This window comes from Typopeltis vanoorti, chromosome 12 (genome assembly GCF_054136105.1).
Source record: "Typopeltis vanoorti isolate ZY-2024b chromosome 12, IOZ_Tvanoo_1.0, whole genome shotgun sequence".
In the NCBI taxonomy this organism is placed as follows: Eukaryota; Metazoa; Arthropoda; class Arachnida; order Uropygi; family Thelyphonidae; genus Typopeltis; species Typopeltis vanoorti.
Genome location: NC_143560.1, coordinates 89,290,679 through 89,308,414, shown reverse-complemented (window position 1 = coordinate 89,308,414; position 17,736 = coordinate 89,290,679). Strand labels below are relative to the sequence as shown.

General features: G+C 35.5%; 1 protein-coding gene across 1 annotated transcript in view; it reads right to left on the bottom strand.

The window, feature by feature from the left end:
- LOC150100981 (nephrocystin-4-like) overlaps positions 1-17,736 on the bottom strand; it is a 191,322-nt gene that overhangs the window by 53,585 nt on the left and 120,001 nt on the right. The window contains exon 12 of the mRNA XM_090401955.1: positions 6,931-7,075. Coding sequence (XP_090258081.1) covers positions 6,931-7,075 — 145 coding nt within the window. The remainder of the gene's footprint in view (positions 1-6,930; positions 7,076-17,736) is intronic.

The following is a 17,736-nucleotide window of genomic DNA, read 5'->3' as shown; positions in this document are numbered from 1 at the left end:
CCAATAAGAAACTAATAGACAGGGAGTTAAAGTTTAGAGGACATATTGCTAAGGTAACTAATAAGATTACTTGGCTATTGAAGAACACATTCACAAGTAGAGATTAGGAAGTTGTTATTACTCTTTATAAGGCATCTTATAAAGAGGAATAACAACTTCTTCTCTCACATCTGGATTACTGTGCTCAAATCTGGTCCCCTGGGTTTCTTGGGGATGAGGAAGTGATGGAGAGATTCAGAGGCAAGTGACTAAGATGGTGAGTGGCCTGTGGAATGTTCCCTATGAGGATAGATTGAGGGGTGTGTGGACTGCAGAAGTAAGTTGACAGGAGAAAAAGAGGGGAAAGCTGCCGTAGTGCAATTGGAGGAATAGTGGAAATTGCGATCTTCGCTTCAATTGGAAAAGAGCTGGGTTCGATTCCCATCGTGATGAGGGGAATCCTTATATAGGCTTTTTCAGTTGAAGGTGCGTTAGCAGATCTCACGGTGGGGTAGCAGGGTTTTTTCTCCTGGAAATTTTGGTTTTTCATCCCTCATACAGACAAATCGGCCTTCAGAGCACATGCAATTTACAGACAAAAAATACTGTTGTTGGTGAGGATGGACGATAGATGGCTTGATGGTAGTTGGAGAATTAGTAGTAGTGGAGAGGATGAGATGTATTTAGCAAAGTAGAGCAGTGTGTCCTCCTATGATGAGTCCTTGGACTATCTGGAGGCTTAACATAATATAATAATAATAATAATAATAATATGATAGAAGCATTTAAGTTCTTAAAGGGTAAGGGTTTTATAGGATAGATGAGGAGAAATATTTCAGAAGTTGGCTAGAGGGACCAGAACAAGCGGTCATCCCTGGAAGATGAATAAAGGTTTGGTTAGTAAGGTGTGAGGACTAGATTATTTGCTTGGAGAGTTGTGAATGAGTGGAATGGGTTACCAGAGTCAGTTGTGGGTGTTTTGTCTGTCATTGGGTTCAAGGAGAGGTATGATAGATTTTGTAGATAGACTGGGTCTCCCACGATGAGTCTTCGAACTCCATGGAGGTGGCCATATAATAATAATAATAATAATTATAAATTTGATGCATGGAAATTTTTTGAATATTTATTCAAGTAAAATACACATTAATTTTATTAAGTACTTATAGAATATATTTTATTGTAATATCACATTTTCTCTTGCATGCTAAACTCAGTGGCCCATCATGGCCAAGTAACTACACATTAATTACATTAATTATTAATTATATATTTATTATAACTATATTTATTAATTATACAAATATTATTAATTATATTAATAAATTAATTTTATTACTTATTTATAAAATGTAAAAAATGTAAATTTATAAAATATAATATCCCATTTTCTCTTACATATTAAGCTCAATGGTCCATCATGATGAAGTAATCTGGTTTCTTTGAAACTAATTAATACTCTGCATGTCTGTAATTTGGGTGTTCCTCTGGCTGGTTTGTCTGTTTCGTGGGATGGAAAAACCTGAGTTTCTAGAAGGAGAAACCCTATCACTTCCATGTGAAACTGGGTAACTCCCCTTCAACTGAAAAGCCATATAAAGATTTTTTACATTCTAGATGAAATTTAAATCTAGGTCTTTCCAACTAAAGGGCATTGCTGAAACCAAATGAGCTATTGCAGTGTATATTGTAGTATTAAATGTTAATAATAACACGAAAGTAGTCAAGAATTGATATAATTATTTAGAGCAATATATGTGACTGATGTTAGTAGTGCTTACCATTGTTTACATCATAGTAGAGCAATTTTGAAACAGGAAATAAATCACTTCACAGTGTGGAACAGATATTGGACAAAGTACAAAAAATATTTAAAGAAAGTTAAAAATTATAATTTTTTTAGTGAAGGAATAAGAAATCATTTACCTCTGACAAAGTTGTTGACAGCCTTTCAGCAAGTGAGGTAGCGAAGAACCTACATGTTGATGTAATGTGATGTCATGCAGTATGTTGAATTGAAATGGAAAACACTAGGAAATAACAGGTGAAAGGAAGAACACAGAGAGACAAGAACGGGTGGAAAATTAGAATATTACGGAATAATATGGACCGAGATTTTCTGTAAAATTAATTAAGGAATGAAACTCAAGTTTTTATTAAGAAGTGCACAAACACAAGTCTGTGAAATGCAACTGATGTGCTACTCATTTTTCTGAAGTACTTACAGGATTTCTTTCTTTTACCTGAGTAAAGCAAAGGGAATGCTGGTATATCCTGTCTTTAATGACTTGGAATAGAAGAAACCATTTTAATATATGTGCCTTTGTTATGTTACGTAAGAAATGCTTATCACTGGAAGATGACTGTTTTTGTTTTTTCATTAATTGAATTCTCTCTCTCACTTTCTTGTTAAAGAATGGAAGAATTGATTAAGAACAAATTTTATACTAATAATTCAGTACACCTCTTGAAATACATTAAGAAGTTTGAATATATTTCAAAAGCTTAACTTCTTTCCATTCACTAGGTATTTTGTCAGTCCAGAAGAGTTTTAAAAATGTGACAACAAGCTCAATCAGAATAAATTCTAATAATAAAGAAATGAATTTATTTATTAGTGGAAATATTTCCAATCTTTATTTTCCAAATCCGTGCAATTTAACAAGAAGGTTTATTCAGTAAATGAATTATTTTATAGAGAGAATGCAGAGATTATTTATTATTTGTGTGCTCTATTCAAAAGTTTGGCTTGACAATAATAATTCAACGATGAATTTTTTTAATAAAATGAATAAAATGAGCAACTGATGTTATCAGATATTTACTGAAATAAATACAGTTGCAAAAATTACTTCCATCACCTGTAAAATTCCCAGGATATGGCATATACTTGTCATCATGCTTACAATTTTAAATACACTGCTTATGAAAAATAGGCAATGTTAAACTGCAAAACTTTCTGTTTCAATTTTGAGATTGATTTTCAAAATATTATGAATTTATAAGCATTAATATAATTTTTTTTTGGTTTTTTGTGTCTGCAACATATCATCATACAGCTCAATTCAAAATTTATATTTGTTATTCACCATTTCAGTTATATCTTCTACCCTCAAGTACATGAATTGAATTACAAATAACTATTTTCTGAGTGTAACTTCCTTATGGTTTTGAATTTTATCACAATGAGAATTTTGTATTTATGTATCATACCCCAAATTTAGTACACCATTTTACCATAAAAAAAAAAGAATAAATAAAACTAAAATCAGAAGTAAAATAAAGGAATAATACTGTTGCTTCTGCATTTGAAAACACCTGTTAAAACAGGTAAGAAAATAACTATTTATTAACTTATTGCTGATATTTCACTAGTATTCTATCCAGCATCTTCAGATTACAGAATAATTACAGTCTTTGTGCTGTACATTATCACATCCAAGAGTCTCTGAAGTGCCCTGTTCGTGTGATCGAGCCTACTAAGGACAGACAGGAAAAACTGTGGACATCTGCCTCAGTGAACATAAAAAATACATCTGGCACTATCGCTATGGCAAGTCAGGTCTAGCAGACCATGCTTTAGAAAGCCTTACAGGATGATTTTTGGAAAAAAACAAAAGTACTGCACAGAAGTTGTTATAAGTCAGAGAGATTGTTCTTGGAATCAACAGACGTCTTGAAACATACTCCAAACCTCAACAAGTATGGCTGTATAAATTTGCCAAAGATTTGGGAGACAGTCATATTAAGACCAAATCAATACCTGCTTTCTCTCTCTCTCTCTCTCTGTGATGGCCTAACACAGATGGCCTAATTAGGACCTTTAGTCTTTGCATTGTACGTTACTGGATTGTTGTTGTTTTGCATACTTTAACAAAGGTTTTTTTTTTTTTGTATTCTGAAGATGCTGGATAGAATACCAGTGAAATATCAGCAATAAGTTAATAAATAGTTATTTTCTTATCAGTCTGTGTTCTCATCTGTACCGTTAAAATTAATCAACACATTAAAACAGGTGTTTTCAAACTCGGTTATTTCTCAGTAATCTGATTATTCTAGCCATCTGAGCTTGGCATTCAGTTATTTAGGTGACAATGAAAAACTGAAATTATTCTAATTATTTTACAAATAGATATTACTATTATATTTTTAATATTTTAAATTTTAAATGATTATCGAAATCTATTTCATATTTGTCATAAAAAAACGTAGTATGTTGAGTTCTATTATATAAGCATTAAAACAAAAGAAAAGGCTGATAAGAGAAATTGATCTAAAACAATGACTTTTTCAAAACATTACAATCTACCCAGGTATTTCCTTCCTGTATATGAAATTGCAATTGTAATTGAAATAATTGTGAGAAATCAAGCATGTAGGGACAAAGAAGTGATTTTGCCACTGTATAAAGCACTGGTCAGACTACACTTGGACTACTGTGCTCAAATCTGGTCACCTGGTTTTCAGTGTGATGTGGAGACATTGGAGAGGGTCCAGAGGAAGTGACTGAGACAATATCAGGACTTTGGACTGCTGACTATGTAAAGATGTTGCAAAAAATGTGGATAGCAGAGTTTGGTAAATAGGAGGAAAAGAGGTGATATGATAGAGACATTTAAATTAGTGAGATTTTATTGGATTAATCCAGATGAGATTATAAAAATAGTATAAGACGAGAGGGGAAGAACCAGAGGCCCTCCTTGGAAATGATGTAAGAGTGTAGTGAAGAGGGGTATGTGGAGTAAATTTTTTACACGGAGAATTGTGAGTGAATGGAACACATTACCAGAATGTGTTGTCAATACAAGGAGTGTTAAGAATTTTAAGATTCGGTATGATAAATATGTTGTCAGTTGAATGAACCTCCACAATGAGTCTTCCAACTCCATGGAGCATGCAATAATAATAACACACAAACACAGATGCAATATATATTTTATATGAGTTGCAAGTTATGCAGAAGTTAGTGGGTAATAATAAATTGTTTCATAGCTGTTTGTAGTTGATTTGTAATGAATGATTCTGAATCTGTAATGAATAATTCTAAAATAGTACAGCTGTTTGAGAATTATACCTTTCTTGTACCGTCTTATTATAAATTTCATGATACGTGTAAAGATTTCTTTTTTTTGGGTTTCCTATAAAAATCATATAAGTATGGAAAGGATACATACAAATTCTGTGAAATGATTTCCAAGATTACCAAAAAAACAACAAACAAAACAATTTAGGACAAACAGTGAATTCTTAATGAGCTGGATGTATATGATTTGTTCATAATATAACTGTTTCATAAAAATAATCTTGAACAAAGTTCATTAAAGGGAAAAAAAAAAAAAAGAAACTGCATTGTTAGGCCAAACTGACACAAAAAACCAATTTTGATATTTATTTTCCAGGCTGATATGATATATACATGCAGCAAATGATTTCAAGCAATTGTTTTACTCATCAGTGGTCAGAGAGGTTTTTTTCCTCTCCTTCCCATTGATAAAAAAAAAAATCATATGTTGCAGATACAGAAATTTCTCTCTCATTTTGTCTTGATATTAACAACACAATATGTCATAAAATGACTAGAAATATAAAAAATAGTGGTACATAAGGGAAGGCTATGATTCATGTTTTGGTCAATGTCTGCAGACAATGCAGTGAGCAGGGAGGTTAATGAAGCTACTAGCCTCATAATAAGATGATAGTTTCATAGTTCATAAATCATTATTTTTTTTTATTCTGAAAATGAGATACATTATGTTAATTTATGTGTTAATTATTTCATCAATACATTTTTTGGATTGTGTATTATGAATGTCAGACATTTTGTTCCTGTTTTGTTCATGTGTTTGATCATCATATGCTTTTGTAAACAAAATGAAATGAGAAAGAGACCTAAAAAAAAGATAGGGTATGTCTAGTGTCTAACCATGCTAATCTTTGGAAGTCTAATATTCTGGTGAAATTGATGATCAAAACTTCAATCTTGGTATATACTGAACTGTGGTGATATCTGATCAGTAGAAACCAAACCCTTTGTTTACACCTTCATATTAGTAGGCCTGTACAAAACTAATCTACAAGTAAGATGAAGCAGTTAGTCAGGGGCTGAGGTGTGACATTCACACAATAACTCTTCAAGGATAGGTCAAAAATTTTTTTTGAAGGTATTAGGCACCATTAGGTAGTAGATAAGTTTCATCACCTGTTATAATATTACTTATTTGCTTAGTAGCATCTCATATCAAAGAGAGATCTAATATTTCTTTTTAAGGATATTACTACTACTTTAAAAATAGTTATTCCACGGATTACTGTTAGAGAGAGACAGTGGAGTGAACCTAATGGTAATGCTTTAGGACAATTCCAGGTCAGCTAGTGAATAGTCTTACTACCCCTATTCTGCTAGGTATGCCTGGGAAGTTCAGCAGTATGCTGAACTATTATTATTATTATCATGACACTTCCAAAGTGTCTAAGGACTCGCTGTGGGAGGGCACTCTACTCTACTCTACTCCAATACACATGCTTCAACTGCTTCCTCTACTTAATTCTTCAAATACAGACAATGGCATCTGCCACCCACCAACAATAGTATTTTGTGTCTATAAATTGTGTAGTATGTGTTCTCATGGCTGATTTTGATGAATGTGGGATTCAGTATGAGACCTCTCATACTGAAGCCAGATCTTATCATGGAATCTCACGTTTTTTATCTCAAATAACATGTAAGCTGGCCAGGGAACACATGCAGTTAACAGACATAATATACTCACCATATACTTTTCACTGCATGGGCATAATTTAAATAAACAAATCTACTGTCTGTTTTTTTTCCCATGAATTTTTATTCATTTATTTATTATTATTATTTTTACTAAAATAAATATAACAACATACTGTCCTTAAGAAGACAGATATAATAAGTATTCAATTAAAATAGTGAATTTAACTTACACTGTGTTACACATAATCTTTTCTTCAGGAGTGTATTCTCTGGTGCACAGAAGTGAAACAGCTGGCAAACAGGAGGAGGAAGAACTTGAACAGTTATGATGAATACAGAAATCAGCTTATCCTTGTTATCTGCTCTGAAATGTACCTAAGTAATAAATTTTTATTAGTACCTTTTACTTGTTTAATAAGTACTGTCTATGGAAGTATTTGCAGAAAAGGTACATAACAGAGATAGGAGGGAACAAGGAGGAGAAACAGTTATGAATCCATTTGCTCACTGTTGAATAAAGTCTCAGATTTTAAAGAGTTAACCTTAAATATTTAAGGTAATCTTACTAAATGTGACAGCAGTATTCAACAGCTGGACAGGTCTGGGATTTAGTAGTGTCTGTGACAAAAAAGAAATCTGAGTTTCTTTTTTTTTTTTTTTTTTTAGATAATGGGGACTAAAGTTTGCTCAATTCAGTATTTTGAAGTTTGTTCACTTTACTCCACTCAAAACTGGTTCCCATTTAAGAAACTTATCTTCATGATTAGTGTTAAATACTACAGCTACTCATTTTCTCTGATCCTAAGAATAAATGATGCATTATTTAGAAGGAACTCATCAACAGATAACTGATGAGTCAGATAACTGGAAAGAGAACTTATACAAAGCATGGAAAATGAAATGGAGCTTCAAGCTTACTGTCTGATTCTCAGTTTCTCATAGCATGCCCTATTAGTAGGTATCCACTAATGACTTGGAAAATGAATAGACATGTGGGAGTTTCAATGTGAAAGGAATTTATATGGAATTATAAGGCAGGCAACTATCACAGACTTAGAAACCAGCTTACAACAATACAATGGATGAAAGAATTTGAAGGAAGAGAGGGCCAGTAGTGCTTGGGAGATACTTAAGAAACAATTGTTGACAGTAATGGCAAATTATATACCTCAAGTGAAAAAGATAATGCAACTTTCAATCAAATGAGTGACTAGAGAAATTAAGTAGAAATTGCAGAAATTACTATGTGGCCAGTAAGAGGAAAAAACAATGGTGGAGATTACCTTGCTGGATGAAGACGGGATTTTAATGACCAATGCAGATGACATAGTTGAGGTATTTAATGATCATTTTATTCAAGTTTTCCATCGTGATAATGTAAGGTTTTATTCCTACAGGGATGAAACGTGGCAGTGTTTGAAGTGAATGTAGAGTACATATTCCAAATATTGAGCATGCCAGATGTCAATGAGGAAGGGAAAAGAGATGAAATTTTGCTGCATGGAATGACTATACCATTAATCTGGCTGTTTAATGAAAATCTTGCAACAGGGCAAGTTCCTGGAGAGTGAAAGGAAGATAAGATAGTGCCTTGCATAACAGTGGTGGTAAAATGGAGATATCAAACTACAGTCTTGCTGTAGTGCTGGTACATGTCCAGGGTAGCCCTGGAGTTCCACTCATGAGCACAGTCTTTGCTTGCCAGGCAGTGGCTGTCCATGTGTGGTGGGTGGGAAGCTCTGGCACCGAAATCATAAACTGCTTGAACATGAATCCTTCATCCTCAAATGTTTCAGGGGCCCTAACAAAGTCCCAACCAAGTACTGATACTGTAGATATCATCATCATCAAATTCCTGACATGTACCCTCAATGGGTGTACAGGATATGATAGTACTACACAAAAAACGTACATCATTACTAACTTCCTATCTACAATTTTGCTCCAAATCAGTCTGTTACTTGTCAAGATTCCAATATTATCATTATCAGATCTTATATTTCTATCGTCTAAGTCACATTGGACCGTATCAATCCTCCTATATCTTGGTCTTCCTCTGGGTCGTTTTCCTGCCAACCTGGCAGAGAACACTGTTTTGCTAATCTTTCCTCGCCCATTCTGCTTAAGTGACAATACCACCTGAGATTAGCTCTGCTAATGCATTCCTGGATGCTGACAATGTCAAGTTCTTTCCTAATATCCTCGTTTTTAATATGATATTGCCATTGATGCCATCTGTTCATGCCTCTACTCTTTCTCAGGACTCTCATATCTGCGGTCTCTAGTCTTTGGCCAAGTATTTTACTTCTGATCCAGCTCTCAGATCCATAAGTTATAACTGGTTTGAACACTGTCTTGTATACAACTAATTTAGTGTTCCGACTAATTTCTCTCTTATTCCATAAGAATTTATTCAATCGACTTCTTACCATACCAGCTTTGTTGATTCTGTTGTCTATTTCCATATTTAATTTACCATCTTCAGTAAAAACCGTGCCTAAGTAGCTGAAATGTTTTACTTGTTCCACAGGTTTCCCCATTCACAACACAGTTGACATTTTCAACAATTCTACCTATTTTCATTGTCTCTGTCTTTTTAATGCTGACCTTCATACCATATCTATTACAACAGTTATTCAATTTAGTCAGGTAATCTTGCAGACTTGTAGCAGATTTATTTAGAAGTATAACATCGTCTGCATAAAGCAAAGAGATGACATTAACATCTCCAATTCTGATATCATGTTTAATACCACTTTCCTACATAATGTGATCCATATAGATAATGAATAACAGATGGGATAATGTACATCCTTGTCTCACACCAGATTTAACATCAAACCATCTTCCTGTACTTCCTTCAATTCTAACTGCTGACTTGCAACTCAAATAAAGACTAAGTATTGCTTGATATAATGTCCCAATGACACCATACAACTGTAGCATATTGAATAGCTTCTCTCTTGGCACCTTGTCATATGCCTTTTCCAGATCAACAAAACTTAAATACAGATCTTGTTGTATTCCCATGTTTTTTCAACTATTTGTTGTAAAGTGAAGATCTGATCCTGACAGCCTCTATTTGGCCTGAATCCAGCTTGTTCTTCACCAAGCTTTTCTTCCAAAATTTTTCTCAACCGTTTCTCAAGTATACTTGCATAGATCTTGCCAGGAACACTCAGTAGGAAAATACTTCTGTAATTCTCACATTCAGTTTTATTTCACTTTTTATATATGGGAACTATTAGAGCTCTAATCCAATCATCGGAAATTCGTCCCTCTCTCCAGGCTTTCTGAACTATGCAGTGCAGCCTCTGTAACACTTTTATACCACCATACTTCAGCATTTCCAGTCAAATATCATCTACTCCTGCTGCCTTTCCACATTTCAAGCTTTTGATGGCTTTTTCTACTTCAAGTATGGATATGTATTCCTGACTGTTTGTCTGTTGAGTGTTTTTTATCACTGTGCTATCACAGCTTGTTTCATTTAGCAATTTTTCGAAGTAATTACTCCATACTTCAAGGATATATTTTTCTCCTGTTTTCATGTCACCTTTATCATTTCTAACTCTTTTTACAGCACTCTTTCATCAATTTCTAAGCCTCTTTAAAAACATCCAGAATATCTTACCACCTTCTTGACATTTATTTTCTGTTCTTGCCAAAGTCCTCCTATGACTTTTGTTTAGCTAGTTTTACACAAGTGTTTTGCTTTCTTACATTTGTCTCTGTATTCTCTAAGAGCACAAGCTGACTTATTTGTCAGGAACTTTTGATATGCTTTCTTCTTTTCCTTCACTGCCTCTTTAACTTCCTGTGTCCACCATGGAGTTCTGATTTTTTCTATCCTTGCAGACAACCTTACCACATGCCTCTCTGACTGAATCAATCAGGGTTTTCTTCAAAGCTTGCCACTGAATTTCCAATGTTTCGTTCGTTCCTGTTTTCAAACTCTTTCATTTTTTCTTCAATAATCTTTGTGTATTTTAGTCTACTGTTCACATCTGAGAACTGCTCAACTTTTATTCACTTTAAAACTTTCTTACATGTTATTCTTTTCAATATGAAATTCAATTTTATCCTGCTGAAGACTAAATAGTGATCGCTTCCAATTTCAAATCCTCTTTACACTCTGGTGTCCTGCAACAGGGAGAAAACATCACTATTAAAAATAACATAATCAAATCAATGAGACTTTTCTTATTCCTTGCCTCTTCTCTCCATGTGAATTTGTGCACATTTTTATGTTGGAACATTGTGTTAGTAATAACGAGTCCATGTCCTGAGCAGAAATCCAACAGGTATTTACCATTATTAGCTTTGCTCTTTTCTCCAAAATTTCCCAAAATATTTTTGTATGTCTGACAATCATTTCCTACTCTGCTATTTAGATCCCCAACAAGGACCAACTTTTCCTTTTTCATTGTGTCAGTTACTTTTTCTAAAGCATCAAAAAATTCCTCCACTTCTACCTTAGTAGAACCTTCTGTGGGAAGATAGGCACAAATAAGTTTCATTGTCCAACTCCCCAATCTGATATTTGCCCACATCACTCTACTTGAGACTGCCTGCCATTCAAGAAGATTAGCCTCGTATTTTCTTTTGAATAATATGACTACTCCTTCTTTTTCTTGATTGTCATTTTCTGAATATAACATTTTGTATTTATTGCACAGAAAGATCTCACCAGTTTTTGTCTTTTTGGTTTCAGTCACCCCTACCATGTCGATCTGGTACTTATCTGATTCCTCAGCTAGCTCCATTTCTTTGCCATTCATTCTTCTTATGTTGATAGTACTGATCTTTAACTCTGGTGATGCTGAGTTGGGGTGTGCTTTCAAATTTGTTCCAGTAGCTGACTTTTTGTTGTTCGCCCTGGCTCCCTGGCAAAAACAATGGGGGCCTTGTTTAACCGGGCGATGCCCCAGCCGGCATGAAATTTTGTCATGTTGTACCATCATTTTCTATATTGGTTTAAGCCAATAAGAATACAATTTGGTCAGCTAAATCCCAAATTGCCAGCCCATCCTCATTTGTTCAGTATCCAGTACCCAACAGGGTGCACCGCAAGAAGGTGAGGCCCTGGTCAGTTCTCCACATTTCTTTAAAGGCTATGTGAAGGTCTCCTCTCAGTTATACAGCTTTGATTCTTAAGCATCCCTACTGTAGATATAGAATATGGAAACAGAAGTAAGAAACAAAAGGTATATGATACTAGTATAAATGTACTAACATTTTTAATCATTCATGCTACGGTGAAAAACCAATAGGGAAAAAGTTATTCTTCTTTATTGAAAAGGGTTTAGAAGGACTGGCAGGATCTCCTGAACTATTAAGAAATTGCATTCTGAAGAGTCCTTGGGGAAACATTATGTCAGCAACATTCCAAGAATCTACTGAGAACAACAACAATGGGGGGGGGGAATAGAAATTACAGTAACACCTCATAAAACACTCAATTCCTGTAGAGGAGTGATATCAGAATGGAATCTCCTTGATTTTCCTGATGAGGAGATGTGTTCAGAACTTAAAGATCAAGGAGTGACAGGTGTGAGGTGCATCTTGATACATAGGGATGGTCGCCTGGTTGCAACCAAGAACATCATCTTTACTTTTGATACACACCTATACCTCCAACATCTGTAAAAGCAAGGTATCTCAGCTGTCCTGTTAGAATGTACATCCCTAACCTACCGAGATGCTTTAAATGTCAGAGATATGGAAATGCCCAAACTGTCTGTCGTGGTTCTACTACCTGTGCCTGATTTGGTAGTAAAGAACATGATAATAAATCTTGCTCTGCAAAAAAAGCTGAATGTGTCAACTGTCAGGGAGATCATCCAGCTTACTCTTGTTGCAGAAAAACAAACCTTTCTATTTCTGTCTACAAGAAATGTACTTAAGACCCAATGAGGACCCTACCTTTAGGAATTTCACTGTTGTCCACAAGGACAGAGCTGGAGGTAGTCCTGTTCATGGAGGAGTAGCTATCCTAGTGGGCAGTCATATTCCTTTCCATCATGTCCAACTTAATGCTGCTTTGGAAGCAGTAGCAATTCGCTTCTAGGTATGATTTCTTATTACGGTATGTTCAATTTATTTACCACCAAGTGCAAAGTTAAATGAAATTGATCTTGATAACCTTATCTCGCAACTGCCTGAACTCATACTTTTAATGGGTGACTTTAATGGTCACAGTACTCTGTGGGGTAGTGCCAACACTAATAGATGAGGCCGAATCATTGAAAGAATCCTTGATAATAATAACCTCTCCCTTTTAAATAATAAACTCAATACTTTCTTTCATATGCCTACCCATTCATATTCTGCAATTGATCTTACAATCTACTCCCCTTCCATTCTTCCACCTGCTCACGTGGGACGTTGAAGAGAACATATATGGAAATGATCACTTTCCTGTTTTTTGCACGTCTTCACAGGAACCATGTTCCCCCCCCCCCCCCACAGATACCTATATGGAAAATGGACCAGGCTGACTGGAACATTTCTTCTCACCTTGCAAAATTTAATGCTGATACCATAAGTCAAACATCTATCAGTGAAGCAGTAAAGTATGTAACAGAGTGCACTGTGCAGGCAGCAACAGCTTCCATCCTGAAAACATCATCTCGGTTTCCACTCTAACCAAAACCTTGGTTTTGGATAGAGTGGAATGTCAGACAGCCAAAAAAGACCAACACAGAGCATGGGATATATTTCATAGATATCCCACCACATCAAACTTTATAGCTTTCAAATGTGCTCGAGCCAAAGCACGCTATATGATGTCAGAGTCAAAAACAATCATGGATCCAATTTACTACATCAATTAATCAAATGACTAGTCCAAAAATTGTATGGGATAAAATCCAGAAAATGAAAGGCAGATATAAAACACACTGTCTACCTTAGACCATAATGGAAATGTTATTGTCGATCCCAAAACCATTGCAGACACTTTTGGAGAAAATTTTGCCAAAATCTCAGCAACAGCTTCATATCCTGAATTTTTAATTCTGAAAGAGCAGCAAGAGAAACAAAGGCTAAATTTTTCTACAAATGTTCTTGAACCACACAATCAGCCATTTGTTAAGGAGGAACTAAAAAGAGCTTTCCTATTATCTCACCCTAGTGCAGTAGGGTCTGATGACATCCATTATGAAATGATAAAACATCTACCGTCATCTTCTATGGATCTCCTTCTCTTATTATACAATAGAATACTTGCAGAGTTTCCAAATTCTTGGCATAAATCAATTGTCATTGCTATCCCAAAACCAAGAAAAGATCCAAAACAAGCAAATAATTATTGACCCATTGCACTGACCAGCTGTCTTTGTAAAATACTAGAGAAAATGGTTAATGCCAGACTTCTCTGATATTTAGAAAGCAACAGTCTTCTCTCCAATATATAACGTGGGTTCCATAGATATCATTCACCTTTAGACCATTTGGTTCATTTAGAAACTTGTATAAACGATGCATTTCTGAAGCAAGAACACTTTGTTTCAGTTTTTTTTTGACATGGAAAAAGCTTATGACACAGCCTGGAGATATGGTATATTAAAAGACCTCTATAACCTAGGTCTCAAAGGACACCTTCCTGTATTTATTAAAAACTTTCTGTCCAGGCAAACTTTCCAAGTCAGAGTGGGAGGAACTAAATATGCTATCTCGGCCATATCATCATGAACAGGGTGCCCCCCCCCCCCAAGGCTCTGTCTTAAGTATGACACTTTTCGCTATTAAAATTAACTCAATCACTGAACAGCTTCCTCCCACAGTAGACAATGCCCTATATGTTGATGACCTCACAATTTACTGTCACTCTCGTAATATGAGGGTAATTGAGAGACAACTTCAGCAAGCAATTGATTATGTTTCTCTGTGGGCTCTTAATAATAGGTTTAGGTTTTCAACAGAAAAAAGTGTCTGCGTGTACTTCTGTCAAAAACTCACTCCTCACCCAAACCCTGAATTAAGAATGAGATGCACTGGTACTCCAGTAGCCAAATTCTTGTGACTCATCTTTGGCAGAAAACTTACATTTATAGTACATATTCGTCAACTAAGAGAAAAGTGCAAGAAAGCTTTGAACCTCCTTTGCACTCTATCTTCTACTAAGTGGGGTGCTGATTGAGCTCCACTGCTCCATCTTTATCGTTCACTTATACGTTCAAAGCTGGATTATAGGGGTCTCAAGTCTATGGTTCTGCAAGACAGAGTGACCTGCGATGGTTGGATTCCATCCATCATCAGGGCATACAGATAGCTACTGGTGCCTTTCGCACATCACCCACTTAAAGTCTTTATGTTGAAGTAAATGAACCAGCTCTATCACTTCGTCAGAAACAGTTGTCTCTTAATTATGTCCTAAAGATAAAATCTCTCCCAAATCATCCTACATGGACTAGTCTCTTTTCTCTGCATTGGGAAGCTCAATACCACACACTTCAAACTGCCATACGTCCTTTTGGTATGCGTGTTAAAGAGACTGTGCAAGCTGTTGGTATAAATGTTGACGACATTGCCTACACTAAGCATAACAGCATCCCTCCATGACAGGTTTGCATGCCATCCTGCAACCTCTCACTTTGTCAGCTGCAGAAGTCTCATACTCCATCATCTGTCTATCTCCAATTGTTTAACGGGCACAGAGCAGCACACTCTGATTTCTTGCTATTTATACTGATGGTTCAAGAACTAATACCTATGTGACTGGCTGCTGTGTTTCCTGACATTACTATCTCCAACCAGATTGCAGTAATTATACAGCAGAGTTACATGCAATTCACCTTGCACTTGTGAATATAAAAGAAAACTGTAACCAAATGTGCATAATTTATATGGACTCACTGATCTCTTTACAGGGGTATCTCCTCTCCTATGTATAATCCACATCCAGTACTTCATGTTATATCTTGGCCGTCTCGCATCTGGCGTGTGACTGTGACTATCTTTGTATTTGTCTTTACAGTTAACATAAATTTTTGTATCATTTAATATCAGATATGCGTTTGCCGACGAATTTATATTGATTAAAGACTGTGCCAGCTGGCAACTAAATTCTGATATATCATCCAAGAATACTTAAAGAAATTGTAGGGATCAAGAAGTAAGCAGTCGTGGTCCCAATTCTTCTATCACTAATGGTTTCCCCTTAAATGCACGGTACGAAATTTTCCAAACGGTAGCTCAAATCCGCAGAAAGGATGACAAACTCATTTGATTATATTTTAAGAAACACATTTATTATTGCACAAAGACAAGTATACATGTTAATCAAATCCTTAATCTTAAAAGAGTCTGGGTTCCCTTTACTTAATTAATCACAAACAAAACTTCTATACTATAGTTCCTTACTTGACATAAATTCCTCACTTCTAAACATACATCTATTCTCAGACTCTTATAACTAAATTACCTAATATTATCACACGTAATATTGCATGTATACATAAGACAACTCAATACTTCTGACATGAACTTCCCTAGGATAATACTTCTTATTCTTACTTAATCTCCCCTCCAAAATTTTAGTTAACAATTAGTTACGTTCTGACCATATAACATTACTGTTCTTAAATCACACAAACAGTTCGGACCTCGGCCTCACGTTCGGCTGGAGCCTAATATGCTTTCTTCTCAACTGTAGACAAAAGTGTCCAAATCGCAGACTGTTCCTATAACATTACACAGAAATAGCATGCTTCCTTAACTTCTGTTTCCCTACTCTTTGGTTACTTTAATTCAACATTTAACATAAGAAAATCTTCCGCTTACCGTTCTTGCCTTGAACTGGATACTTTGGTCGGCTTACTGTACCTTCACTGATGGCGGTCTTGCTATTCCTTTGTTTCCATACGAACCAAAAAACACTCATACATAGATTTGAACACTGACGTTGATTTCATCAGTGGCTCTTTCTTCTTATGGATCTGAATACATTGTAGTTGCAGCCTTGGCCCACGTAGCACACATGGCAAGGGGGGATTCTTGCTACACATGGCGGCAAGCTCTACACAGCTCTCTGACAGGACTAGGTGCCGATGAAACCCAGAGACAAGAGATAAGAGAGCGATTCGAATTCCCGCCGAAACCTTTATACTCCAAAACAGCTCCCTCACGCGGTGGTGTCGTCACGCATACGGAGGCTGCCAATTGGACGCCGTGGCTACGAACTGCTTTTATATGGCTTAAAGTTTGCTCTAGCTTATACATATTTATTTGGCAATTTATACATGATTTTATATTTTAATTCATTTACAACTATTCTCTATTAAACTCATGGGCTATTCTAACATTGTTTAGAGCTTACACATTTGGATATTTACATGTACCTGGATTGTAAAAAGGCACATTCTCTGTCCGGAGGCATAAGCATGTCCTTATACTCTCCTTATGAGGTAACTTAATGTTGGGCGGGAAAAAAGGATGACTCATCATTTTTTTCCGACACAACATTCATGAGGTGTTACACCTGTTTCACAAGATGAAATCCTTAATTTTGATGTTCAGTTGTGTTGGTTTCCCAGCCACATTGGAATTAAGGGAAATGAGGCTGCAGATGCAGCTGCTAAATCAGCTCATATTTTCTCCATGTACTGTTTGACAGTACCATATATAGACTACAGACAGATTATAAGATCAAAGCTAATTGCTCAATGGCAATCATTAATGCTTCCTGCCATAATCATGGCAGGAAGCATTAATGTCATAAAACAAATTATATGACATTAAACCCAAAATTAAACGTTGGCATTCTAATCAACATATAAAGAGAAGAGAGGAAGTTGTTCTTGCTAGGCTCTGCATAGGTCACAGTCATCTTACACATTCTTATTTACTGAGGGCTGATGACCCTCCCATGTGCGAAAAATGCAACACACATCTCACTATTTGTCATATTCTGGTGGAGTGCCAGCACTTCGCACGAGAGAGGAATGAAATTTTTGCCTATCTGGCCAGAGCATATACACTCAGACAGATTGCATGATGTTTTTAAATTTTTACAAAGAATTAATTCATACAAA